The following is a 24,933-nucleotide window of genomic DNA, read 5'->3' as shown; positions in this document are numbered from 1 at the left end:
TTTCAAAAAAGACCCCCATACTAAGTATCCTTGCATTCTAGTGCAGTTCTCCAGCAGTTATTATTTAGGTCTTTAGCTGAATTTTGTAACACTTTAAGACACATCAGAGCACTTCAGTTCTGTTACCAGCCTTCAAGAAAGTAGTAAACAAAGCAAATACACAGATGTTTAATGCCATTTCTCCTGTCTCTCAGGGTTGCTGGCCCAATAGTTCCTGGCTCAAATTAGTTAAGAATGCATGATAATCTCAGGAATTGTTTCACTCTTAACTGTCCCAAAGCACTTAGTTGTTAGACAGTTTTCATGTATTTTCCAAGAAGGATTTGGGTTTGTCTTCAACCCTTGCTCTGGTAAGACCTATTTATGTACAAATCAGCCTGCACCATCATTCCGATAGCCAGGCAAAAGTTGTACTTAGTAGGAGTACACATCTTTTAAACACCTCCAGGGATGGTGAGTCCACTACCTCCCTGGGCAGCCTGTTCCAATGCCTAACAACCTTTTCCTTGAACAAATTTTTCCTGATATCCAATCTAAACCTTCCCTGCAACTTGAGGCCATTTCCTCTTGTCCTATCACTTGCTACTTGGGAGAAGAGACCAACACCCTCCATGCTACAACCTCCTTTCAGGTAGTTGCAGACAGTGATAAGGTCTCCCCTCAGCCTCCTTTTCTTCAGGCTGAACAGCCCCAGTTCCCTCAGCTGCTCCTCATAAAACTTGTGCTCCAGGCCCCTCAGCAGCTTTGTGTCCCTTCTCTGAACTCTCTCCAGCACATGTGTCTTTCTTGTCGTGAGGGGCCCAAAACAGAACACAGGATTCAAGGTGGGGCCTCACCAATGCTGAGTACAGGGGGACAATCACTTCCCTCTGTGCTAGAGGTGAGAACCTAGCATTTGGCACCCAAATCCCATTTCCCACCCGCTATCCTTGTGTCTGTTCACGCTGGCTTTCAGTTTTGGTATTTTCACCTGAAATGTAGATAGCAAAGCCAAAGCAGTTATTTCTCATGGAAACAGGGTAGGAAAATCATAGTTTATTTAATCTCTGAGTATTAGCCACATACACTCAATTTCCAAAATGAATGCTGTTGCCTTAGGACACGGGGTGAGCTGTGACATAAACTGTTCATCTATTTTTATATCAAGTTATCACTAAACAAGTTTGATACTGGCAAACTGTATTTCACAGTAATTGAGCATGGTTATCCCATACTTCGGTTATCTTTTTGTGTCATACAGCACTGAAAATAAAAATCTGGGTTACTGTTAAATAGTGAAATAAGCCTAGAAATTTCAGTGGTAAGTCTTTAAATAGTTACTAGTACTCTAGATATGACCCAGAAAGATCCATAATTGTCTCAGTGTTTTAAAGTGTCTCACCATTGTATTTGGGTAAAATGCCCCAGTAATTCTAAGGCAGCATCCTGAATAGGTGGCTGTCATAGAAATGATGAGGCTACCCACATGGTATAGTCAAATCAGCAAACTGAAACACGGTCTCTGCCTTGGATGGCAATTTTCAGACACCTGCACCTTTAAGAGGGGTAGTGGCAGCTCCATAGCTGATTTCATCTCTAATTGGGTATGGCTGGAAACTCCCCTAAGCTACAAGTTTAAACACTCCCAGAATGTGCCTGTGCTGGGTGGAGGTTGAGTTAAGCTCAGGAGGTAAGTACCGACTTATGAATTCCTTTTACTTCAAGTGTTTGAGTGGCTGTTTATAGTGAAGCTGATCCAAATTTATTAGGGCATCTGTTGGGGTAATATAAATTCTCTGCTTTCTTTAGTTCGTGTGCCAGGTAGGCTACATATGGCTCAATATTTACTCACCAGCCGTAAGCTGCAGGAGAGAGAACGCAAGAGAAAGAGGTTTTTTTATCCAGGAAATAGATCCTGTGGTGCTGCTCAGAGCTGAGCAGGTGGCATGAAACTGCTGGGGAGAGGTATGTGTCAAGGTTTATGGCAAGGCGGCAATAAACTGTGACAGATGGTCTCCATTATCCTCATTTCCCGCCACCCCTTCCTGTAGATCGGAAAGATGATTGGAAAGATAAGAGGAAAGGGAGACTTAGACTACGTTGGAGAGTTTTAAAGGCTTTTACTAATGCTACTAATAAATAGAGAATATACATACAAAATATATAAAACCAATCTCCAGTGCTCGATGTGGAGCTGCGTCACTCCCGCAGCAGAGCTGGGTGTGCGGAGCTGGCGGCTCCAGCAGCTGCAGCTCAGGCCCCGGAAGTCACGGGCGGGACTGCACAGCAAACCCGAACCTGGTTGCGGGATGCAGGGCCTGAGCCTGTAGGTCACAGGCAGACAGACAGACAGACAGACAGGGTCCTCTCCAGATGCCGGCCATGGTCAAAGAGAGCGTGACCCTCGTGATCACCATCTTATATAGGGGGTATGACGATCATGGGATGGAATACTCAGTTGATCCTCAGTTGGTCAGTTCTAGGCACCTGTTCCATCCACCCCTCCTCAAACACGCCCCTCTCACAACGGAACTGGGGAAAACTTGTCAGTCTTTCTTGGCTACCATAGTAATAAATCTAAACACGAGCTTCTTCAGCATTCCGTTGGTCTCTTATCAGCACCGAGTACAGCATCCTAGGAAAAATATGCAGGCTAAAACTCAGAAAAGTACAGCCACCTAGAAGAACCTAGCTGCAAGAAAAATCACTAAAAGAGAACCGGTCTTGTTTTTAACAAAACCAGGACAGTATGGGAAGGCAAAGATGGCTGGGAGAACACAGTGCAGCCTCCAGCACCTTGCCAGTTTCTTCTGGGTTTGAGCAAGAAAGGTGGGCTCTGGTCCCAGCACTTCACGCTGGATGCGGGTAATACTGTCTGCTCTCTTCAACAATTCCTACATCACTAAGAAGCATCCCCAGGGAGGGTCAGAACAGGCATGTAATTAAGGCTCACTAAGAAATGGGATGAAAATAGGGAGCTTAGTCAAAAACAGTAAAGATATCATTATATAGACTTTTGTTGTTGTTGTTGAGGTCTTTGCTAAATATTAATTAAGGCTAAAGTAGTGCATGCAAGACGTGACTACATGTACTTATGCTACAGCATAAATTGCATGTTCTTGGTATTGTAGTCTTTGGCTTTTTTAATTAAAGGGAAAGTTTTATTTGCTGTGAGTGTCTGCATGTTACAAGTTGAGGCAATATGCATTGAAATGATAAGGATGCAATGTATCTGAGAAGTGTGATAATGAAAGAGGCACTAGATAGCTCTTGTGAACTACACAGATAAGCTGCACTGCCATATAGAGAAAGCTGGTCACACAACATACAGAAATGAGTAAACCCACTGTTTTACAGGCAAAAGATTGTAATTAGCAACAGCTATTCATACTTTAAAACTGGAGGGAATAATTTGTTCCTTTATGTGTGTTTTGATTGTATTGTCTAAATTTCCCCAAATATCCCCACTTATTGTGACTTGATTCTTACAGAATTGCTCAAGGGCAAGCTCTTAATCTGATTGGTCTTTAAAATCAAGTTTTGGCAAAAAATGTCCCACATGTATTTTAAGTACACTTAAAAAGCACTGTGACTTGAAGAAAAAAAATCACTAGAATGTACTGAGCCTGATTCGAATGGGAAATGTCATGTGATTGCAAAGTGTGACAGATGTAATGTTGCAGCTTTGTTTTTGACCTCTGAGAAAACTGGGGTTGTCTATATATATATATATATATATATATATATGTTTGGGTTTTTTTTTAATCAAGCACTCTACTTTTTTATTAATTAGGGCAATGAAGCACAGGGAAATTAAGGCCTGGATTTGCAAACACACTCAAGTGTCAGTACAAATAGTCTGCCTGGTTGTCCCAAAGTAAGAAACAGCTCAATGCAGATGCTCTGTCCCTGCCACACACTCTGTTGCTCCTGGAGCAGAGTGAGGGGCTGTCACAGAAGCCTCCAGGCGGCCTCTGATGTGCTGGTCCCCTGGGCAGGCAGGTCCCTGGTGGCCTGTGGAATACTTGTGGAGGCAACTGAAGCCAGTGCAGCAAGGTTCCAGATCTGGCTTTGAGGGACACCTCAAGGCTGCTGTAAGCAGCAAGGAAATGGGCTGTAGCCATTGAGTAGGACCGCCAAGGAAGCTCAACTTGTTTTGTCAAAATAAAGGAAGATGGACAATGGATTTGCTTGTACTTGAGGACAGAAGTGGATGGCAGCTGAAGCTGCAACATGTGCTCTGATGTCTGGCAAAGAAGCTAGACAAATATCAGCCTACCAGTAAAACATGTTTTCCTTTTCTTCCCTTCATCTTTTCAGTGAGGATGATGGCAATGAGCATAACTGAGTAACTTCCGTGAGGATGTGGTAGCACTTTCAGTGGCTTTGTATAATTGTCTTAAAATGCAGCAAGATTTTCCCCATAGATCTGGACTCATACTACCTGTTTAAATGTCTGTGTTTGCTTATAATAGTTAAAAATCCTCTCTAATGACACTGGGGAGGGCTTTGCACGTCTTCACACCTTTCCTTTCTTAGCACATGCTGTGTGGTCTCACTGGTCCCTTGCTCATTTTATGTTTTAAAACAGCTGCAGTGCAATTCCAACAGGCATAGTGAGAATAAAAGGCCCCTCCTCCCCACCAAATAATGGTACTTACACCAGTTTTCTGAGACACTGTTTTCTGATTAATGTTTTTCAGGGAAGCAGAGCTCAGAAGCATGTCGGGGAAGCCCAGGCTTACCTACTTTAATGGAAGGGGGCGGATGGAGGCCATCCGATGGCTGTTGGCTGCAGCCGGCGTGGAGGTTAGTTGACCCTCGGTACAGTGTTTCAGACCGGTGTTTTCAGCTGCTCTCAATTGTAAGAAACAATTCAACATGCACATGGAGGGTAAGCGGCTGCCAGGGGCTGGCTGCATTAATTTGGCCAGTGGCACTGCATGTTCGTAACTACCCTGTTCAGTGGTTAATATTTTGAGTGCAAACTCAGTGGAGATTGGAGTTTTATAAAGCTGGTATCAGTCCCCTGAAGTAATTAATCACAATGGGTCAAAATGAGGATTTATTTAAAGACACTTAAAAACAATCTGAGTTTTCCACCGGTGCAAAACCACCTTAATTCAGTCTTAGTCTGCAGTTACAATGTGTGCAAAGAAGAGTGTTGTTGACTTACATGCTCTGCAGTGGGGCTAGAAGTAGTTGATTTACCTTGTGCTTCTCTTGGCATGGGCTGCAACCCATCTTCCTCCTGTAGATGTCTGTACTCTGTTTTTTCCCACATTAAGATTATTTCTGAATCAGTGCCCTGAGGCACGGGTGGCCGGGCCCTCCTGCTCCTCCCCAGCTCTGAGGATGGGCGGGGGATCCTCAGAACACGGTGGCCAAACAGTGCAGTTGAAGATTCAGCTCATTATTTTCTGCTTGGTTGGGTCATTCTGTGTGTGGTTACTTGCAGTCATTTAGAGAAGAAAAAGGTTGAAATACAGCAGTGTAACACTCTTTCCTTTTCCAGTTTGAAGAAATTTTTTTGGAAACAAAAGAGCAGTACGAAAAGCTAATCAAAGGTAAGAACCTGACACCTGAGGCTTAGTCCTTTGAAAAATTGCTTCAATTTAGCTAAATCTGTGGTTTAACATCAGTTTATTTAAACCTGTTCTTTCCAGTGCCAAACAACTCCTATAAGCTAAATGCCGTGGCTTCTGTGACTATGTTTATCATAGTACATCAAGCAGGAGTAACAAACATTCCTATTTAATGCGATTTGAGCTGTTAGCATGGTTCCTGGCACCCTTTTGGTCCAGGCCAAACAGCACTCCCCAAAGCAATTCCTAGGCATCATTTGGGAGCTGACCAGGCCAGGGGCCGTTTCCAAGATGCCTTTTAGATGTGACTGCCATGCTCTGTAGGCAGAGAGAGCTGAACAGAGAAAACATGGCCAGTCTGTGCCAGCTGGCCTGAGCTGAGGTTGAGTTGACTGGTACAGATGTACCTGCACATCGGTTCTGAACCTCAGTGACATAAACCTCTAAATAAAAGGCTGGCATGGCACCAAAACACCCAGAAAAGCCGGTTTTCGTTTGTGCTAGGCTCTCTGTGGGCAGACTAGTGACAGTCCTAAGCAGGATAAGCCATTCTTCCCACTGTCTCCCTGTTTTCTAACTGGGGAGACACCTTTAGAAAGTCTGATATGGTCAAAGCAGCAAACCACAAAGGCTTGATGGCAGCCTTGGGAGTGAGATCGGTTCTCAAATACCAGTGCATACACCCAGCCACTGCCCTTGATATTTGGCCAGATGAAACCCAGCAGTCCTCTTGGAAGGAGAAGACCTTGCTGCTGGGGTAAGGAATGCGTTGGAGTTGTGAGAAGCACCACAGGGTGCACCTGCCCCACATTTACCTGCTGCCCAAGGCAGGTAAGAGATATCTCGCAGCAAGCTTGACCTTGACAAGACCTACTAGGAGACTTGGAAGAGGACTGATCTGCATTCTGGTTGCTTGCTCAGAAAGGAAAAGCTGTGTTTAAAGAAATTCTGACAACAAGACTAAAATGAACAAAAATTAAAAAAAAAAAAAATGGTATCAAGAAAATGAGAATTAAATTTGCAGATCCAGCTGGCTGGGAATCTTACAATGTGGGAGGGCAGTGCAATGTAAAGATACCAGTTATAGTTATAAATATGATAGCTCAGGTACTGAAAGCCAAAATATGAATTTGCTTCACAGGACTAATTAATTCAAACGGAGTGGTAGAATCCTGGATACAGCATTCCAGTTCATCTCTATCCAGAGAGAGTTAAGTGATGATGAAAAGGATAGGGAAGTTTTATAAAGAAGACCAAGGGCTTTTTTATATATATATTGAGCTTAAGAGGGTAAGAACACAACAAAAAAGGTGGGGTTTAACATGACAGATTGAATAAAGACAAATTAGTTAGTCATCCTGACAAAGGGATCTCTTGAGTGCTGCTGGTCATGCAGGGCAGGACTGAACAAGAAAAAACCCACATCACCTCTCTCTCTCTGATTTTTTTTTTTTTTTTTTTTTTTCTCAGCCTACCAACATGCTTTTTGCCAGGGTATCCTGTGTTTAGACACCACCACATTGTTAGAATGGTTCACAGAATCACAGAATGTCAGGGATTGGAAGGGACCTCAAAAGATCATCCAGTCCAATCCCCCTGCCGGAGCAGGAACACCCAGATGAGGTTACACAGGAAGGTGTCCAGGCGAGTTTTGAATGTCTCCAGAGAAGGAGACTCCACAACCCCCTTGGGCAGCCTGTTCCAGTGTTCTGCTACCCTTACTGAGAAGAAATTTCTTCTCAAATTTAAGTAGAACCTCCTGTGTTCCAGTATGAACGTGTTACACCTTGTCTTACCACTGGTTGTCAAACAGGCATAACTTTCAGGCTTGACTTTGGCCCATGCCAGCTGATGATCTTCTAAGCAATGCCCCAGCAGCATCCAAGATGAAATCTGGGCCAGGGACTGTTTCTGACAGGCACCTTGCAGATAGAGCTGTTCTGAAGGCTGAGAGAGTTAAATATCACCAGCCTTGCCAGACCTCTACCCACTGGCCTGAGAGATGACTGCCTTGGCTCAATCTGTGCAGCCACAGGTTGCCCAAGTTGCTACCTGGGTATCAACTAGCTCTGCTGGTTGGTGACTAATAGTAGTTCCAGATGAGTGGTTTTTTAACATGTGATCCACAGACCACCTTCTGACAGCATAAAGCAATCCACAAAATGACTGGCAGACTGCTTATAATCCTGCGTATATATTCTGTGCAGTGGCGATGTGAAGTGGTTCTTGCTGCAAAGGAAGAAGAAGCAGTCTGCTACTGGTCATGAGAGAGAAATCCCTCTTTTCTATAGACAATAAAGAAACCATGCATTCATTTGCTGCATCACTTTTTGTCAAGGGCCAGAAAGTCAGATTTTATTTTTCACTTCATATCTTTCTGCTGAAAAAGAGCCTTGCAAAGTTGTTAGTTTTCCTGTTTTACTGTGTTCCTGCTAGACAGATACCAAGTAATATTTCTTCCTTAAGCTGCAGAGGTGTGTTCTGGAAACACATGAAGACACACTATATTTCTGTGAATGTTTACAACAAACATTCAACAAACACACACAGACTATTTGTTGCTGCAGAGAGAACTATTCTTTGAATTTAAATTGTAAATTAATAATATAGAATGAGTGAAGAATGTTTATTAATTCTAGACTAGCCAAGTATTTTAATAGCTCTGTGGAGGAAAAAAGTGAACAGTGTGCCTGTTAAAATAAGCTCTTGTACCTGACAGAAAGATGCACTAAATGGATTAAAACTGAGCAATTAAAATAAATAATTCATTTTGAATAATGCAAAGTGACAGCTGCCTAGTTGGATTTGGAATTTCGCTGTGATTTCAACAGAGCGGGATTGTTCTCTGGATGCCCTTAATGTGTAAATGGAAGAGGGAGTATCTCCAAAGACGGTGAATCAGTCCAGCAGAAAACTGGTCTCTAAAAGACTGATTTTGTTATGCTGAATCTCTACGTCAGCTCAGCTCTCAGAGCTGCCTCACTGAAGGGCCAGCCAAATGTTTCTACCAGCACCAGGAGAAAAACTGAACTATAAAGATGTATCTAGAGAGGCTTAAATTGTTGTGGAATGACACTGAGGGTAGGCCTGTAATGAAAATCTGTGAAGACTCTCAAACTCGTCTCTCTGAAGTGACTGTCTGTAGCTTCACAATGTTTGAAGTGGCCTGACCTCTTCCTTTATCCCAGGAGCTCAGCCTTGCTGTGGTACTATCCCTCTCATACTTTCTACTCATGTGTGTATGTCCCTGGCAGGGAACTGATCTGCATTCAGAATAATTGGTGTGATGCGGGCTAACTAATATTTGATATTTCCCACAACGTTAGTTTACTGCATGGAGTTTTACAGTTAGGGCAAGACATCAGTGATCTCCTACACCACAAAAGAAACACAGTCAGCCTCTCGCTCTCCTGTAAAGCTGCAAGTCTAGAAGGAACTAACAAGCTTTTCCTCAACTTCCCACCATAGATGGAGTCCTGATGTTTCAGCAAGTGCCCCTGGTTGAGATTGATGGGATGAAGATGGTGCAGACCAGAGCCATCCTCAGCTACATAGCAGGGAAATACAACCTCTATGGGAACGACTTGAAGGAGAGAGCCCTGTACCGTAATACCTTCTTTCACTTAATGAGCAATCTGTTATTTGATAGTTGCATTACATATAACGAATTCAGTCCTGTAAATACAGTAGAAAGGTGTGAGAAGGCTAACACAATAGAAAGCAAGGACTTTAGCCTTTGCTTATGTTTTAACCAGTGCTTCTAAAATCCTGCTGAACAGAAACAAGATCTTAGTCTTTTGAAAAAATATTTATCTTTAGTTTATGTTTAGTTTTGGCTGTGAAAATGGGCACTACAGTGGTGATATAAAATTCTTATAAGGAGCCTTAGTTAATTGGAAAACAGATTGAATAACTGCTGTGCTATTTTCTACTGTCTTTCCCTCACCAACAGTATTGACATGTATGTAGAAGGAATAACAGATCTGATGCAAACGATTTTGATGTTTCCTTTCTCTCCACCTGAGGCAAAGGAGAAAAATCTTGACTCAATTAAGGAGAAGGCAACTAACAGGTACTTCCCAGTCTTTGAAAAGGTAAGTGACAGTGAGATGTGCCTATAAAACTTATATTTACAATTACCAAAGTTTCCCCCAAATAGGAACATGTTTGTAGTGCAGGTCAGTTCCAAATCCTCAGCTTTCTTGGCTGTCTCAAAGAAGGGAAAATACAGCAGCACATTTTCTCTATTTGTTGTCTTGTGTTGTCAGGGATGTGGTATTTGAACATCTACAAAGCAATATGTTCTCAGCTATACAGCAAAACTTTTTATTAAAGTAAAAGCAAGCATGTATGTTGTCTTGTTGTTGTTGTGGGGTTTTTTTGTTTTGTTGGGTTTTTTTTAATTTGAGGGGATAGTTCCACACTTTCATTTGTTTAGAGCACATCTCTCTGCTCTACTTAGATTCAGTTGGAACATTTTCTTTAGAAGGGTGCAAAAATCCCATGTAAATAAATCAGGCAGAGAGATTAGGAGTGTTTCAGTAAAACAAGTCATAGATTTCTGTACATCCCTGTTTCAAAAAACAACAAACCAAACCCCTCTGACTCAGACATCTGGCAGCATTTCTCACTTTTGTAACATTCATCTAGTTTTAATGGACAGCAATAATAAAGGCTGAATATCCCATAAGTTCTTATGACTATAATAGCCTATTCTGAAAGGTAGGGAGTTTCTTTGGTTAGCTATTGTAATCCTGTATTTCTAAGTTTGCTTCCTGGTATTATTGGACATAACTTTAAATGAAATATCCAAATGGCAATTTTATATATTCTCAAAATTACTCTTTAATTCCTCCATTACCCCTATTTTTAATTCTATGACTGTACTAGTCTACTTAAGCACATGGTTTTGTCTCTATTCCCAGTGCCTGTCATCGTTCATCATTACCATGTGACCAAAGTTTGTAGTCTTTATTACAAGAGATCAGATTTTTTCTTAGCAATAATGAAGTGATCTATGCTTACATCTTCCAGCTGAAAACTCCACCCTGAGATTGCAGATATACTTGCTGTTCAGCTCTACAGCTGTGCTGTGAGGCTCAGCTGCCAGGCATCACATGTCCTCTTCTCATCTTCAGCCACATTCTCTTGTGTTCTACAGGTTCTGAAAGAACATGGCCAAGACTTTCTTGTGGGCAACAAATTCAGCTGGGCAGATGTTCAGCTAATTGAAGCCATTTTAGCAGTGGAGGAGAAAATACCTGCTGTGCTGTCGGGGTTTCCTCAGTTGCAGGTAATTCTGTACTTGCCCATGCGTGTATTGAGGAATGAGAACTGATTGCCGTGAAGTGATCATCTCTCCATGCTGTGTAAAACAGGAGTGTGGGCTCTTCAAGGAACTGCCACTATCCATATGCTTGTTTGGCATCAAGGACAAGAGGGAATAGATTGAGTTGTTGTGTGCTCCTGACTAAATCTGTTCAGGTATAGCTGTCCCTCTTTCAGAGGTATGTGCCTCCTCAATAGAAATAAATTAATGTCATCCCAAGGGAATCCCTGATCTAAGCTGCCCTGTTTTCATGTTCCTGCCTTCTGTCAGTAGGTATTGTCTAACACCAGATAACAAATTATATAAGTGATACAGGTTGACATGTTAGAATAAGGTACGGTGTGCTATTTTCTGTACTGGCTGGTATTACAATTTTGAGATCCCAATAAGCTCACTTCACTTCTGCCTTCTACAGTATGACTAGAAACTCAAGCCTTAGCATTAAGCCACAGTTTTTTTTCAGCATTCAACTCAATACAATCAGGGATGAATTTTCGGCCTTTGTGACGTGTACAAAGTCTGAGACCAAACAGAAGTGAGGCACTTCTGCTGTGAGATTTGACCCAAAATCAGAAGCCTCCAGATACGCAGCATGCAGTGGAGCACACTGCATGGGCAAACCACGGGCATGACCTGCAGGAGTTACTAAGAATTGTGAGAATTGTGATAGAGTGGATGGGAAACAAAGCAGATAGTGTTCAGTACTCCTCTTATGTGCCTGTAATAACGGTAAAAAGCAGTACAGACCATGCAAATTTGGGTTGAGAATGTCATGCTTATTTGTGCTTACAAACTGTAAATCTGCAGGGCGCACTCAAAGACTTTGGCTTTATTCCCATCAACAAAAGAAACAGTCCAGCATCGGAATATCACAGTTAGGTATTTTGCTTGGAAATGATGAGGAAAAGGGCTTTGATTTTTTTTTTATATTTTTTTTTAATTTTTGTTTAAATCTCAATCACAACAGTTTAAGTCTGAATTTAGTGTGACAGAGTGAAGCACTTCAGCCACAAAGTGGGCAGTAATGTGTGTGAGACTTTATACCACATGCAGTTTTACAGCCTCAGGTAATTCTTGCCTCTAGCTCCTGTCTTCTAGGAAGAGATTTTAGCTGCTAGGTATTGACACAGTTCTGTTGAAGCCAGGCCTTGAATTATGAAGTGATTTCTTCATTGCCAGAAGGGAAAAAGTTTCTGAAATTAGTGGTTACTTATTTCATAGTTTTGACTTTTCTTGGTTCTTTTTGCATTTCCCTCTTATCCTTCCAGTGCCTGTAAGAAAGAGGAAATTATATTAATACATCTGTCAGCAAGCACTGGCTGCTGGTCTGTGAAGCTCCTCTCCCTTAGCCCCACTGTTAGAAGAGGTTCTTGTGCATCTAAGGTTGCTCAGGTAACCGTGGGGTCTCCAGCTGCTTGCAGTCAGCATCAGTGAGTCCCGTCTGACTGACTCTACAGTGAGATGTCTCAGGATCCTTGACTCAGTTGCCTTAACACAGGCATCTCTTGCCACCTGAGATGCCCAGCTCTTTGCTAATACTAGTCCTGATGTCCAGCCACTGCTCCAGAAGGGAACAGGTCTCCCTGAGGGGTTGTGTTTTATCTGCTGGACATATGCAGATACTTTGGCTGCCCTAAGGAACATCACATAGTACATGACTCCCTCTACTTGAACAACTGAACTGAGCCAAGGATGCCTCCAGCCATTTCACCTTCACCCGTACAGTCCTAGAAGTGCTGGGACAGTGTGAGAACAGTGGCTATGCTACGTGCAGACAGAGCTCAGGTACTTACGCAGTGTAATAAAAATGGAAATCACTTTAACGTATGTTGTGGTTTGCCCACATGGTAGTTTGTACCACCAGAACCAGCAATGAAAAATGCCATGGGCTGGGTTAGTGTATTTGTACCTTCAAAACTATCCCCTGGTGCCCCTGGATATTGACTTTTTTCCTTCAGTTTCTTCCAGGCAGCAGAGTTTTAGATATTGTCTGCTCCAGTACTGCCTTCACTGGTAAGAACGGGCTCTTTGCAGCAGCTGAGTCCTTCTGCTGTTGGACAGGAGACTGTAGGAGCCATGAGATGTCAGTGACTGTCAGGATCTCTTCTGCCAGCAGGGGGAAGCAGCAGTTCTGTGCAGGGAGCACAGTTGGCTTTTGGAACAGCTGGAATTTCTCTTATTCTGTGGGTTTTATTTTTTAGGCTTTTAAAATAAGAATGAGCAATGTGCCTACAATTAAGAAGTTTCTGCAGCCTGGCAGCCCAAGGAAACCCCCACCGGATGAATGTTATGTAGAAACTGTGCGGAAGGTTTTGAAGATATGAACACCTTGATACCTTCACTAAGACTCAAAATACTGAAAAAAACAATCCCAAAAATTCAAACCCTTAAGGGAAGTAGGAAGCTCAATAAATTATTATCATTGTAGCTAAAACCAATGGTAAAACTAACAAACAAATAAAAAACAACCCACCCAAAACTGAAATAAAGTATTCTAATTACTCTGGCAATGTAACAGCAGACTTGTCTTTATTGATATCAAATACTTGGCAGACCTGAAAACAAAGGAGTATGGAAGGAAAGAACTATTTGTAAGGTAGTGAAATTATTTCTTTGAAAGAAGACTGATGCAGTGCAGGTATTGTCAGAATGTAACTTATCGAAGAAGATATTTTTCTGGATAAAAATAGGCTTCAAGATCAGAGCTATAAAAGAGAAGAAGGGTCACCAAATCACTTATTCTTTGAAGAAGTAGAGTTGTTTCAGAGCAATTCTTGGTAAGTATTTATATTGCATTATTTTTACAGTATTATGTGAGACTTCTAAACTAATATTAGTTTCATCTGCTGCCACTAAAGCCAAATCTCTTTGGTTTCTCATGCTTGACAGATTTTGCCTAGTAACCGTGTCTTATAACATTACATTATTTTCTTCTTCTACCTTTTAAATGTGATTCTTTGAGGCAACCTAGTTCAGTGATCCCAGTGCACGAGAATCTGTGCACCTCTTCACGTGATGAACCTCTTCAAAGGATGGGGAAGGCAGAGCCACATCCTCAAAGGGACACTCGGGTTCAACATTTGTTCATGCTTCTTACTGTGCATTTGTCTGCCACTTTGGAGGACTCTCAGCTCCTTCCTGGACTCAGTTCTGGGCACCAACCAGCTACGTCTTTGTCCCAGTAAAACAATAAGCACCAGGCTCCCTTCCCTGGCTCTGAGGCCACATACACACTATTAAACTGCCTGATTACCCAGAGCTCTGCAGCCATGTCCAAGCTGCCTGTTGGAGCTGGCGCTGGCATGGACTGGCTGTGGCTGGGAGCCATCTGGAAGAGAGCAGTGGCCATGGACCACTAACCCCTGAGCAAAGTTCTGCCAATTCAGTTACACAGATGGTGTCTCCCAGCACCCGTGCCTGAGCACAGCCTTGTGTTTGACGTGATCTTTGCAGATCTTTGCCCTTCCAGGGGGAAATACTGAGCTTGAGCTGCCACTTTGCACAGAATGAAACATGGGTAGCTGGGAGAGGCTGGTGCTTCTGCGTTGCCCTTGCAGCAAAGTGGTGGGACCAGTGGAACCAGCTCCTGCCAGTGAGGGCAGTTGGTGATGGTGGAGGCAACTCATAGAGTGGCAAAGGGGAAGGGAGGAGTGAGGTCACAGGGCCGTGCAGGTTTCATGGCTAAAACATCTCAGGTGCCTTAAAGATGCAATAAAGTTTCCTAAGTTTCCCTTATTATGAACCTCTTCTTGTGCAGGTAAGCTTACTAATGGTTTAGTGCATTGTGCTCATTATCTCTATACCAAAAAAACATTTAAGGTTTCTTGGAAAGTGACTTGGGTCCAATGTAAGCACTGAAGAATATGCTACCCAAGAGATTCCAAGGTCTGATGGCAAGGTCAGCTCAGGCTGAAGAGAGGAATGGACCTGCGATGCTTTCACCTGAATCTCTGCTCCAAATAGCAAGTCACTGGGCACAGAGGTGGCAGCTGTTGTAGTTGGCATCGGCACCTTGCTCCACAACACTGGCAATCCTGTCTGGTGGTGACAGAGGTGGCACCTCCGGCCTGTCCCAACAAGAAAGCTGCTGCGTGTCTGCCTGTGCAGGGACCCCACCTCCCTAGTAGCTGCTACTGCAGTGACATATGTACACCTCCACACAATCCCTGCAGCTGCTACCTCTCCATGCTGAGGAGCAGGATGGGCTTTTCAACATGAAAATGGAATTACTGTGAGCTGGTTGGTACACCACTTGCCTACACACCTGTAACAGGTCAAAATGTAGTTAATATTACCATCTGTAAATTAAGGACTGTGGGTGAATTAGATTTTTTAAGATACTTCTGCAAAGTTTTCCTCACAAAACTGGTTATTTTTCTTCATAAATCAGTTATTTCAAACCTTGTGTATGATCTTACCAGCATTTTGCATGCAGGTTACAAATACTTTATCTCTTGAGAATGAAATGTCATGGAAGAAACAAGCAACCTGTTTTGCACACTCAGGGTAAGGCAGACGTGGTTTATTTCTACACCTGTAGGACAGAACACAGAGAGACAGAGGTTCAGGTTCTACTGATTTTAAAACAAAGATATTAGGGCTTATATAAATTTACAGCAGACAAAACCTGTCTTGTGAGGGGGCCTGATGTGGCACAGCAGCATCTGCATAGAAGGAAACTTTGTTTCAGTAGATGTCAGTAACCAAATCTGACGTTAATATTGTCATGACAGATGTGTAGAAAAAAGGAAATTGAGAAAAATACTGGAGAATGAACCTGACAGGGAGAAAACAGAAGAACAAGCTTCCTTACCAGATTGCTTGTTCTCCAGCATTCCCCCATGCCTCTCCTGCACAGCAGACTGCAAAAGGACAGTGAATTATTTATTTCTGTTAGGGTACAACCAGATGAAGTAGTTTTCAACTGAATATGCTCTGCATTTTGTCAGAGGTGATTTATCTTTTATATCTAATAAGATTTGTAGCTTTTGGCTATGACCTGCAAACACTGAATCTCATCTTTGTCCATCTGAAGCCAAGCGTGTGCTTAGGTACAGCCATAACTCAAACAGTGAGTGCTAGTGAGCTCTGTAAGCAAGGGTACCCTTATGCTCTAAGCAGACATAGAACTGAAGTAGAAAACATCCTTATGTGAGTTATTCACAAGTGTGTATAAGGTAAGGCCCTCCTGTAAAATTTTATCACTTTTGTAACCAGAGGTTAAAAAAAAGAGCGTTGCTTAGCATCAGCAAGCCTTCAGGCCAGCGGAACAAGAGTAAATCTGAAAATAAAGGTGCTGGAAAACTTCTAGCATACCCCATTTGCAGCTTAATTCTGTAAGAAGTATGAAAAACTGTTAAAAGCAATTGCATTGCCCACTGGCACAGTGGGCTGAAACTGTGGTGACAGACAGCACAAGCAGTTTAACAAGCATGTTCCAGGCTCCATGGAGGAAGAGGGCTGGAGGTCACTGTTGGGAGAAGGCAGACAAATACAGACTCCTGGTTCTTGGTGTGTAAGTCTTCCTTTCCATACCTACCATATTTTACAATGGAACAGAACTCTGCATGAGAATATTGTGGGAAAGTAAAGACGTGGGAAAGCAAGATGTGTGGTTCCAGCCACCTGGATGATAAAGGAAGATCAACACTACCATGACCATCTGAACAGTCAAAGAAGAAATAGTACTAACATAATTAGATCATAGCACCTAGTCGAAATATAAAGGGCCTTGGACAGGTTGTGCTGAAGTACATTTCTCATAATTGTAAAGAGTGATAGCCCAGACTCATGAGAATGGTATCTCGGGCCGGATAACTGCCCTCAAGTACATGTGATGTGTGAATGTCCTTGAGCCTGGTCTGTGGATGAGTGGGGATGTAACTGAAACAAGCATAACATGAGTGTGGTGTGGTTTTAATAACAATTATTGATAAAACATCTTAGTCCAGGCCCGTATCTGTAAATCCTATAGATTGTCAATGGCTAATACAGAAGGCCTCAGCCTGGCTCAGCTTTCTGCTCTGCTTGGCTCTGCGCTCCTTCCTGAACAAGATCTCTGCCTGTGTGCATCTTTGCCTGCATCCTGGTGTGCATCGTTACTCATCACCACAAATGTTTTATTTCGTTGCTTGAGAAGTGACCGTTTTCCCCTCTGGGCTCCTGGAAGTGCTGATCTTTGCTGTTAGCACAGGGTTTTTTAAGAGCTGGCACAGACGTTCGCAATGATCATGACCTCTTGTGAATCTCACATTTGTACATAGCATGACACGGGAATTGATTTTCTGTAGTTTATAAGTGACTAAAGTGTTCTATTTTTTTCAATTTGTATGTGAGATAGAAGTTTCCCATTGGCAGAGAGCCGTGTGCAATTTTTTGTAGGGAGGGGCTAGAGACCTATATAATCTCAAGGCAAAGCTGCTGAGAGCTTAGAGTGAATTACACCAGATACAAGGTAAGCTTTTTGGGTTTTGGACATGCATAGGGAAATAGTGTACTTGAAACTAAGGCAGTGACTGGGTTTTATGGATTAAATGTTTGTAGGTACATTTTTACTGACATTATTATGTCCATCAAATGTTAAATTATTAATCAACTGCTTTCTAGATGAACAGATTTAAGAACAAGAAAATTAAATCTCAGAATTGTGGAGTGCTTCCTCTCACCCTTGTCTTCCTATTGTAGGGAAGATGACGTTATTTACAAGGGGAATATATTTTTGGTAGCCATTTGCTTGTGCTGCTGTTAATGCTTCAGCTTTATTGTTGGCACGATGTTAATAACTGTGAAACCACTATAAACCAGGCACTGCCTATGTGCTTGCTGCTGATGTGCGTGCACTGGTTCTGAAGCGGAGGGATGAGAGTCTGTCTAGAAACCTTCATTGCTTTAAATTCCAGCAAAGAATTAAAATTAACCAAGCAGATGTTGCACCTTGGTTCTGTCTGTGGTAAAAGCAAATCTAATGTTACCAGAGTCAAAATCAAATTCCACATCTTTGGGTGCTTGCCTAAAGAAATAAGAGGAGAAGGGAGTGTTGCAAATGAGATTGAATGCTTACGATGGCGTAAAAAAACCCTAAATCCCTTAGATCACTTTATAATGCAGCATAATAGATAGAGGAGAAAACACAGTAATTGCTGATTTTCTATTGTATACCTGGTTGAACAGTAAACTGTATCCTGGAATAATGCCAAAATAAATAGAGCAGTATATCTCGCACACCCTTCTTTTTGGTCAGAGCAGAATGCTTTGGGATTCCAAGAGGTTTTAATTTGCTTGTTTTCTGACACAGGCCAATTGCAGAGTTCTGCTTAACTAAACTACTTATATAAAAGACATCTTAAGGCAAAATGACAATGTGTAGCATCTCAGTATAGTTTTGTACTATACTAATTTGAAGACACTCTTCGACCATAAATTGGTTTCAAACAAGGCAACTTTGAACAATGCTTAAGAACCAGTTAGAGACTCAAACCAACATTCTGAATCCTTATTTTGCAAATCTTACTTCTTTATTTCAAACAGTAGGAAATCAGGCACATAGAAACATGGCTGCGAAACCCAAGCTGCACTATGTCAGTGAACGAGGCCGAATGGAACCAATACGGTGGTTATTGGCAGCAGCCGGGATTGAGGTTTGTCTTTCTTTTTTATTCTAGGAATGTGTGACAAATACATATTTTCACTGTTCCATATAAAAAACATGAGTGACCGGAAGCTTCAGGCTCTGTCTTTAGGGCATTGCTGACCAAGCCAACAATGACCACCCGCTTACCCATAAGCAGGAGGGCTTAGGGTTCCCATTTCAATTCCAAGCATCATGTGTCAAGCCTACTGGTAGCACCATAAATGCCTCTCCCCTGTAGCTAGTGACAGAAACAAATTATAGTCACAGAAGAAGAACTTCTGATCACAAGGGTCCAGGACTTTTAACTCTGAAGGCCTCCAGTTAAATCCCAGTGTTCAAAATAGCAAAAAATTATTATGGCTATTAACATGCAGCTCATCCCCGAAGTTACTGAATATCATTAAAAAACCCAGTAATTGTTTTTACCTCTTACAATTTCTGATATTAAATGGGAGAGAGAGTGATTTAAGTGCTGTGAGTTTTTGTCATGGTGATGGGCACTGTGCAGAAAGCCACATGGGGCATATCATCTCTTCTCTTTGTCCTTTTTCCAACTTGTGGCCAAGGACCTATAACACAGTCTTGCTTGCAATGTGAATTTACTTATCCCCTCCTCTGCCTGCACCATCTCTTGCCAGCACTGACAACAGAAGCGACGTGGTCCTCGATTGCTCGGCAGACAGAGTTTTGTGCTTTTCAGTCATCTCAGCTTTACAGAAATCTTACCTGCACAAAAATATGAATCACATGGAAGAGGGAAGAAGAGACAATGTGACAAAGGCGAAAGAAATTTTTAAAGATATTGCTTCCCCCAAACACAGCTCTTTGTGTTCTCACTGTCTCTTGCAAAGCAGAAGCCATTGATAAAACATGAAACATTCAGTGACAACACAACTTTTCTTCTCTATTTCTTGCAGTTTGACGAGTGTTTTATGAAAACAAAGGATGACCTGCTGAAGTTAAGAAAGGGTGAGTTTCCTTCACTTGTTGATATTTTTTAATAACAATAACAATAGCTGTCTTTAAAAGCCTACAGAGTCTTATGTCTCTTAAAAAGAAAAATGAGATTAGATTGTACATGGGGTAACACAGCTGCACCCTGCAGTGTTACATGGCATCATCCACCCAGTTGTTTCAGACTTCACTGAATCACAGAAGGGCTGAGATCAGAAGGGACCTCTCAAGATCATCTGCCCCGATCTCTGGACAGCCCATGTCCATGTTGAGTAACTCTCACAGTAAAAAAGCCTTTGCTGAAGTCCAGGCGATTCACTCTCCTGTGTTTCAGTTTGTGACCATGCCTCCCATCCTGCGACAATACAGGTTTTTGTCATCAGGTCATCCTGAAATTCATTTGCGTTTTAGGTTGCCGACAAAGCTGTTGTGTTACAATCTGTATGAAGCCAGAGTTCCACATTTCTGAGGTTAACCTGTACCTCTGATGCATTCCTGTTTCCCACGGCAGCTTCACACTTTGCTAGCTTTAGCTTCCATCCTGTGCACATGACACTGACATTATGAGAGGAAGTGGAGAGGGAGGTGCCAATCTCTTCTCCTTGGTATCCAGTGACAGGACGCGTGGGGATGTTTCAGAGCTGCACCAGGGGAGGTGTAAACTGGACATTAGGAAGCATTTCTTTAGCAAGATGGTGGTCAAACAGCAGAAGAAGCTTCCTAGAGTGGTGCTCGATATTCCAAGACTGTCACTGTTTAAAAGGCATTTGGGCTATGCTCTTAAAAACATTCTTTAACTTTTGGCCAGCCCTGGAGTGCTCAGGCAGTTGAACTAGATTATTGTTGTAGGTGCCTTCCAGCTGAAATTATTCTATTTACTCCAAAGGAAATTACATGTCTGTTTTGTTCCAGTCCACTTGTCTTTTCAAATATGCCTGAGCCAGGGTTGGCATTTGCAGTCCTGCTCTCCTTTAGGAGAAATGACTGGATCCACCTTCCAGCTTTCAGAGAGTTTTTTGAGACACAAGCCTAAATGAAAAAGGGCCCTTAATAGCAAGCAATGTCTCCGCATGCTTGGCATACACTGGAAAACTTCTTTAGTTTGAGGGTGCCAGAGCACTGACCGGAACAGGCTGTCCAGAGAGGTTGTGGAGTCTCCAGAGAAGGAGACCTGCCTGGGTGAATATGCTTTAGCCGGTCGGTTAGACTAGGTGATCTACAGAGGTCTCTTCCAACCCCAACCATTCTGTGATTCTGTGATACAAAGACGGATGTAGCTGATCAGTTGAGTCAAGAGATATGATTCCATAAAGAAAACACTCTGACTTGCTTCTTTGATCAGTTCCTGGAGGTATTTTGTCTTCTTCCTTGCCGGAATAAGGCTTCTGCAGACCAGTAAGGGATTTACATGGCTCCAGTCTCACACCAAGTGATATTTGGCTCTTGTCAAATGTCAATATTTCCTGCTTCAAGCCTGTACAGATGTATGTCATTGTATAAACTTAATATAGTAATCACAAATACTTTATATGCATTTATATTCTCATCATATGTTTTCCAGCCCTTAAAGAGTACAGATTTCCATAATACCAAAGCATGACAAAAAACAAGTCATTATAGGTCAGATCCTTCAGTTCTTCTCATCTGTATTAACCTCCATGAAAATCATCTGAGTTAGGGCTGTGTGGTGCAGGACTTGTCTTTTTCACTGTGCGACTGCTAAAAGTTCTGCACTTGGCTGCTTGCTCAGAATTGAAAAAACTTTAAGTTATTAACATGTCCCTGAAAGGTGGTTCTTGGTTTCCTGGTAAGCATTTTCCATCCATGCTATGGGAATGAGGAAGGTTGCAACCAAAATGGTTATCGAGCCCTGGAATAGGCTGCCCAAGGAAGTGGTTGAGTCACCAGCCCTGGGGTTATTTGGAAGACATGTTGATGTGGTGCTTAGGGACGTGGTTTAGTGGTGACTTTGGCACTGCTAGGTTAATGGTTGGACTCAAGGATATTAAGGGTCTTTTCCAACCTGAATGATTCTATGATTCTATGTTTCTAATTAAAAATAGTATGTGTGGTTACTTTGCCAAACACCCACTAATGGTTCTCACTCAGAGACTGAATATCTCCTTATCTTGTCCCCATTTCCCTAGATGGATTCCTGCTGTTTCAGCAAGTGCCCATGGTGGAGATCGATGGGATGAAGATGGTGCAGACCAGAGCCATCCTCAACTACATAGCAGCAAAGTACAACCTCTACGGGAAGGACCTGAAGGAGAGAGCCCTGTACGGTAGCAGTACCACCTTTGTTTGTTAGACTACAGTCCGTCCTACCTCTCTGTGTAACACAGGAATATCCCAGCTCGCAGTGAGATTCATGGTGATAGAGCAGTTTTTCACGTGGCACGTGCTGACTGTGGCTGCAGGTGATGTTCCAACAGCAGCTCAATTAGGTAGGCGGGACGGAGCAAAGGAGTTCATGGAGGCCCAAGGTCAATACAGTCATCAGATGAAGGCAGTTGGGAGTACAGAGGGCAGACTGTCTCACTGGCACAGCTTTGCGCTTTCTCCTGCAGTTGTCAGCAGCGGGGATTTTCACCACATCAAGTTCAGAGAAATGTCTTTGGTGGAAACAAAACCCTTCTCTCTAATAACAACCAGTAATCAGAATTAGAATTATTAACTGGTGATTAAAGGACAGGACTCTGAAGGCACGTGGTTTCACTTGAAGTATTTTTAAATGCCTCAAGTTAATTAGCACAGGTTAATATATTTTAAGATCTTTTTTAGGAACTATATAGACCCGCTGTGTAACTTATCATGTCCGATTGGACTTTTAGCACAAGTTTGGAGGACACACATGCCAATTTTGTACTCAGGTTCAAATAAACCCACTTAATACAGATAAGTATCGCTTGTAGTGAAAAATGGACATGGTGCTGTCCTCTAGTTTTTGGTGAGGCACTTTGCACTTGTCTTTTGTCACACTCTCCCTTTTCCCCCCAAAGCTACTGCAATCGGGGGGAACTGCTCCAAGCTGCGCATGCTGGATAGAAGAGGTGGAGAGTGAAGTTATTGCTGGTAGATGTCGTGCTATTCAGACCTACTGTGTTTGACTTGACCAGCTGAATATCTTCATTTCAGAATTGATATGTACGTGGAAGGATTATTTGATCTGAATGAGTTAATCATGACCTCTGATTACCAACCAGCGGATAAAAAGGAGCAACAATTAGCTACTGCTTTGGACAAGGCCACAAACAGATACTTCCCAGTCTTTGAGAAGGTAGGTAGCAAAGATGTAGCAGCTTAGTTAATATTGTTTTCCTGAAACTCCATCCTGGATCTACACACTTTTATTGAGTAAAACAGGGAACAAAAATTGCCACTTTAAAATATAAATGCTATGTTTTCCATGAGACTGGGACAAGGATGGAGACAGCACACTACAGAGAGGACACACAGCACTACAAATCTGGGAGAGATGCAGAGTTGCAAAACTCAGGAAACACTTAGCCCCCAAACGTCCATGTTTCAGTCTGGATGTTGCTTCAGACAAAAGACACTATAGCATCAGCTTTTACATAACGTTTGCTCCTAGTGTGCAGAACTCCCTGTATCATACATGCTGTGTAGTGCCTGACAGCTTCTTCTGTAGTAAAATGAAGAGTACATTAGCTGGGTGTCAAGACCACGAGGCACAAGTTACATGAGGAGAGCTCTCAAGGCAGTATTCCCAAAACTCAAGAGGAAACAGGTGAGAAGTCACGGAGCTGCCCATAATTTGAAAGAATCCAAGATACTCTTACTATACCCTGTGCTGAACGTAAGCCTGATGTAAATTTTGTAGGCATTTGCTGAGATGGTTTTATCCCATAAAGCTTAGGTTTCAACACAGCAGCGCTGATTCCATGAGTTACAGAACTGAGGGCAAGAGAGATATAACTGAGCTGCCAGAAAGCGCAAAAGAGAAAGGATTGATAAATTATGCAAGGATGACAGTGTGGTCAGATCATTCCTTTGCACTACAGGTGTTCTTACTGCATTTTCTTCTTTCAAGGGTAACTACATGGCATTTACGACCTTGCTTTGAAGAAAAACAAAAAATCACATCTGCTTCTGGTTCTCTGTTTTCAGGTTTTGAAAGACCATGGACAAGACTTTCTTGTTGGCAACCGGTTTAGCAGGGCAGATGTGCAACTACTTGAAGTCCTTTTAATGGCAGAAGAATGCAAGCCTGATATCCTTGCCCAGTTTCCTCTCTTGCAGGTAACCGAATGGACAGTTTTAATGGTCAGTGAATCAAAGCAGGACCACTGATTTAAACTGGCTGAGAAATATGGGGGAGTGGGAGGGTGGTGAAAGAAATGAAAGACAAAACCAAACATCCAAAGTACTTTTAGTTGGCCCCAAATACTGATGGTTATTGCTACTTGATGTCACTGTAGCCACAAAAGTGTAAGAGGGTGAAGCATGTAGATTCTTTTGCAGGATCAATGCACAATGTTATTTTTAGAGCGTGGATAACATTTAAATGTCTGACAGTTACTGTAGTTATTAAGCACAGTGCTGTTTTGGTTTTGTTTTGTAGAGTTTTAAAGCAAGAATAAGCAATATCCCCACAATAAAGAAATTCCTGCAGCCTGGCAGCCAGAGGAAGTCACCACCACGACAAGAAGATGTACCGAAAATCATTAAAATTTTCTACTGAGCAGCAACCTAAACCCACAGAAACTCTATTTCATTGTCTTTGTGTTTTCTGAAGTGAATTTTTGATCCCTCCTTCCTTAGCTACATCTCTGGTTTTAGCCTACCGCAAACATTTCCAATGTAAATCTGCAGGAGCATGCCAGCAAATGAAATAATTCACTGAATTAAGGGGTACACTGAACAAAAATGTTTTCAATTACTTAATAGAATACCTGAAATAAAGTCTTACTATTGACAATGAAGACCAGTTTGTTTCATGACTTCTTGCTGCTACTTACACACCTAAGGTAATCCGGTTCTGTCTTCCTGGCATTCCCAAGAGCTGCTGGAAAATGAAGAGAGCTTATAAGTTGCATGTGAGTTGTACATTATAATCACTTATATCAAGCTCTACTACTGAGCGGATAGCAAGACAGCTGAACACATAAATATGTGTATTATTTAAGACCAAATCAACCAACTATGTAAATGCAACAGCCAGTACACTAAAACCAACTAATGGTCTAGTAGTGGCAGTTTTAGGCTGGGCAAACTCAGGGCACTAAAACTCTTGCTAATGCAAACAGTTTTTTTATAAGTAATGTCATGCAGCTGGACCAAGTTTTAGCATCAGGAAAGTCAAAAGCCCAATGTTTTTCTGCAGCAGCATTATGGGACATAATGTGTGAGCTGCGCTTTTCAAGTGTGTTGAACACAGGTAGTGCCAGTTTAGAAGAATGACAACAAATGGGACCTTTGTTTTAAACAATATG

The 24,933-nt window shown here is 42.2% G+C and overlaps 2 protein-coding genes across 5 annotated transcripts; both read left to right on the top strand.

Moving 5' to 3' along the window:
- Nucleotides 1–1,522: 1,522 nt before the first annotated feature.
- Nucleotides 1,523–13,408, top strand: LOC102092116 (glutathione S-transferase 3). 4 transcript variants are annotated; one of them, XR_010471156.1, is made up of 8 exons: nucleotides 2,732–2,844; nucleotides 4,683–4,788; nucleotides 5,495–5,546; nucleotides 9,033–9,165; nucleotides 9,517–9,658; nucleotides 10,726–10,857; nucleotides 10,943–11,071; nucleotides 13,095–13,408. XR_010471156.1 is itself a non-coding variant. In XM_065056087.1 (8 exons), the coding sequence occupies exons 2-7, from the start codon at nucleotides 4,702–4,704 to the stop codon at nucleotides 11,009–11,011; spliced, it is 615 nt and encodes a 204-aa protein (XP_064912159.1). In that variant the 5' UTR covers nucleotides 2,732–2,844; nucleotides 4,683–4,701; the 3' UTR covers nucleotides 11,012–11,048; nucleotides 13,095–13,408. The 4 variants fall into 4 exon arrangements, 3 of the variants coding, with proteins under 3 accessions (XP_064912160.1, XP_064912159.1, XP_064912157.1); XM_065056087.1 differs by having other exon boundaries at nucleotides 10,943–11,048; XM_065056088.1 differs by lacking the exons at nucleotides 2,732–2,844; nucleotides 10,943–11,071 and adding an exon at nucleotides 1,523–1,669.
- A 3,920-nt stretch (nucleotides 13,409–17,328) lies between these two features.
- Nucleotides 17,329–24,423, top strand: LOC102092294 (glutathione S-transferase). Its single transcript, XM_005506788.4, has 7 exons — nucleotides 17,329–17,347; nucleotides 18,421–18,530; nucleotides 19,441–19,492; nucleotides 21,625–21,757; nucleotides 22,616–22,757; nucleotides 23,609–23,740; nucleotides 24,063–24,423. The coding sequence occupies exons 2-7, from the start codon at nucleotides 18,444–18,446 to the stop codon at nucleotides 24,180–24,182; spliced, it is 666 nt and encodes a 221-aa protein (XP_005506845.3). The 5' UTR covers nucleotides 17,329–17,347; nucleotides 18,421–18,443; the 3' UTR covers nucleotides 24,183–24,423.
- Nucleotides 24,424–24,933: the final 510 nt, after the last annotated feature.

The sequence above is a fragment of the Columba livia genome, chromosome 3 (assembly GCF_036013475.1).
Source record: "Columba livia isolate bColLiv1 breed racing homer chromosome 3, bColLiv1.pat.W.v2, whole genome shotgun sequence".
NCBI classification, from domain to species: domain Eukaryota; kingdom Metazoa; phylum Chordata; class Aves; order Columbiformes; family Columbidae; genus Columba; species Columba livia.
Note: the sequence above shows the minus strand (reverse complement) of the source record. Positions and strands in the feature narration are given on the sequence as shown.

Coding starts and splice junctions, on each gene's coding strand:
- LOC102092116 (XM_065056088.1), top strand. CDS start 4,702: ATGTCGGGGAAGCCCAGGCTTACCTACTTTAATGGAAGGGGGCGGATG. Junction 5,547..9,032: donor GTACGAAAAGCTAATCAAAG/GTAAGAACCTGA, acceptor TTCCCACCATAG/ATGGAGTCCTGATGTTTCAG. Junction 10,858..13,094: donor CGGGGTTTCCTCAGTTGCAG/GTAATTCTGTAC, acceptor TTTATTTTTTAG/GCTTTTAAAATAAGAATGAG.
- LOC102092294 (XM_005506788.4), top strand. CDS start 18,444: ATGGCTGCGAAACCCAAGCTGCACTATGTCAGTGAACGAGGCCGAATG. Junction 19,493..21,624: donor CCTGCTGAAGTTAAGAAAGG/GTGAGTTTCCTT, acceptor CCATTTCCCTAG/ATGGATTCCTGCTGTTTCAG. Junction 23,741..24,062: donor CCCAGTTTCCTCTCTTGCAG/GTAACCGAATGG, acceptor TTTGTTTTGTAG/AGTTTTAAAGCAAGAATAAG.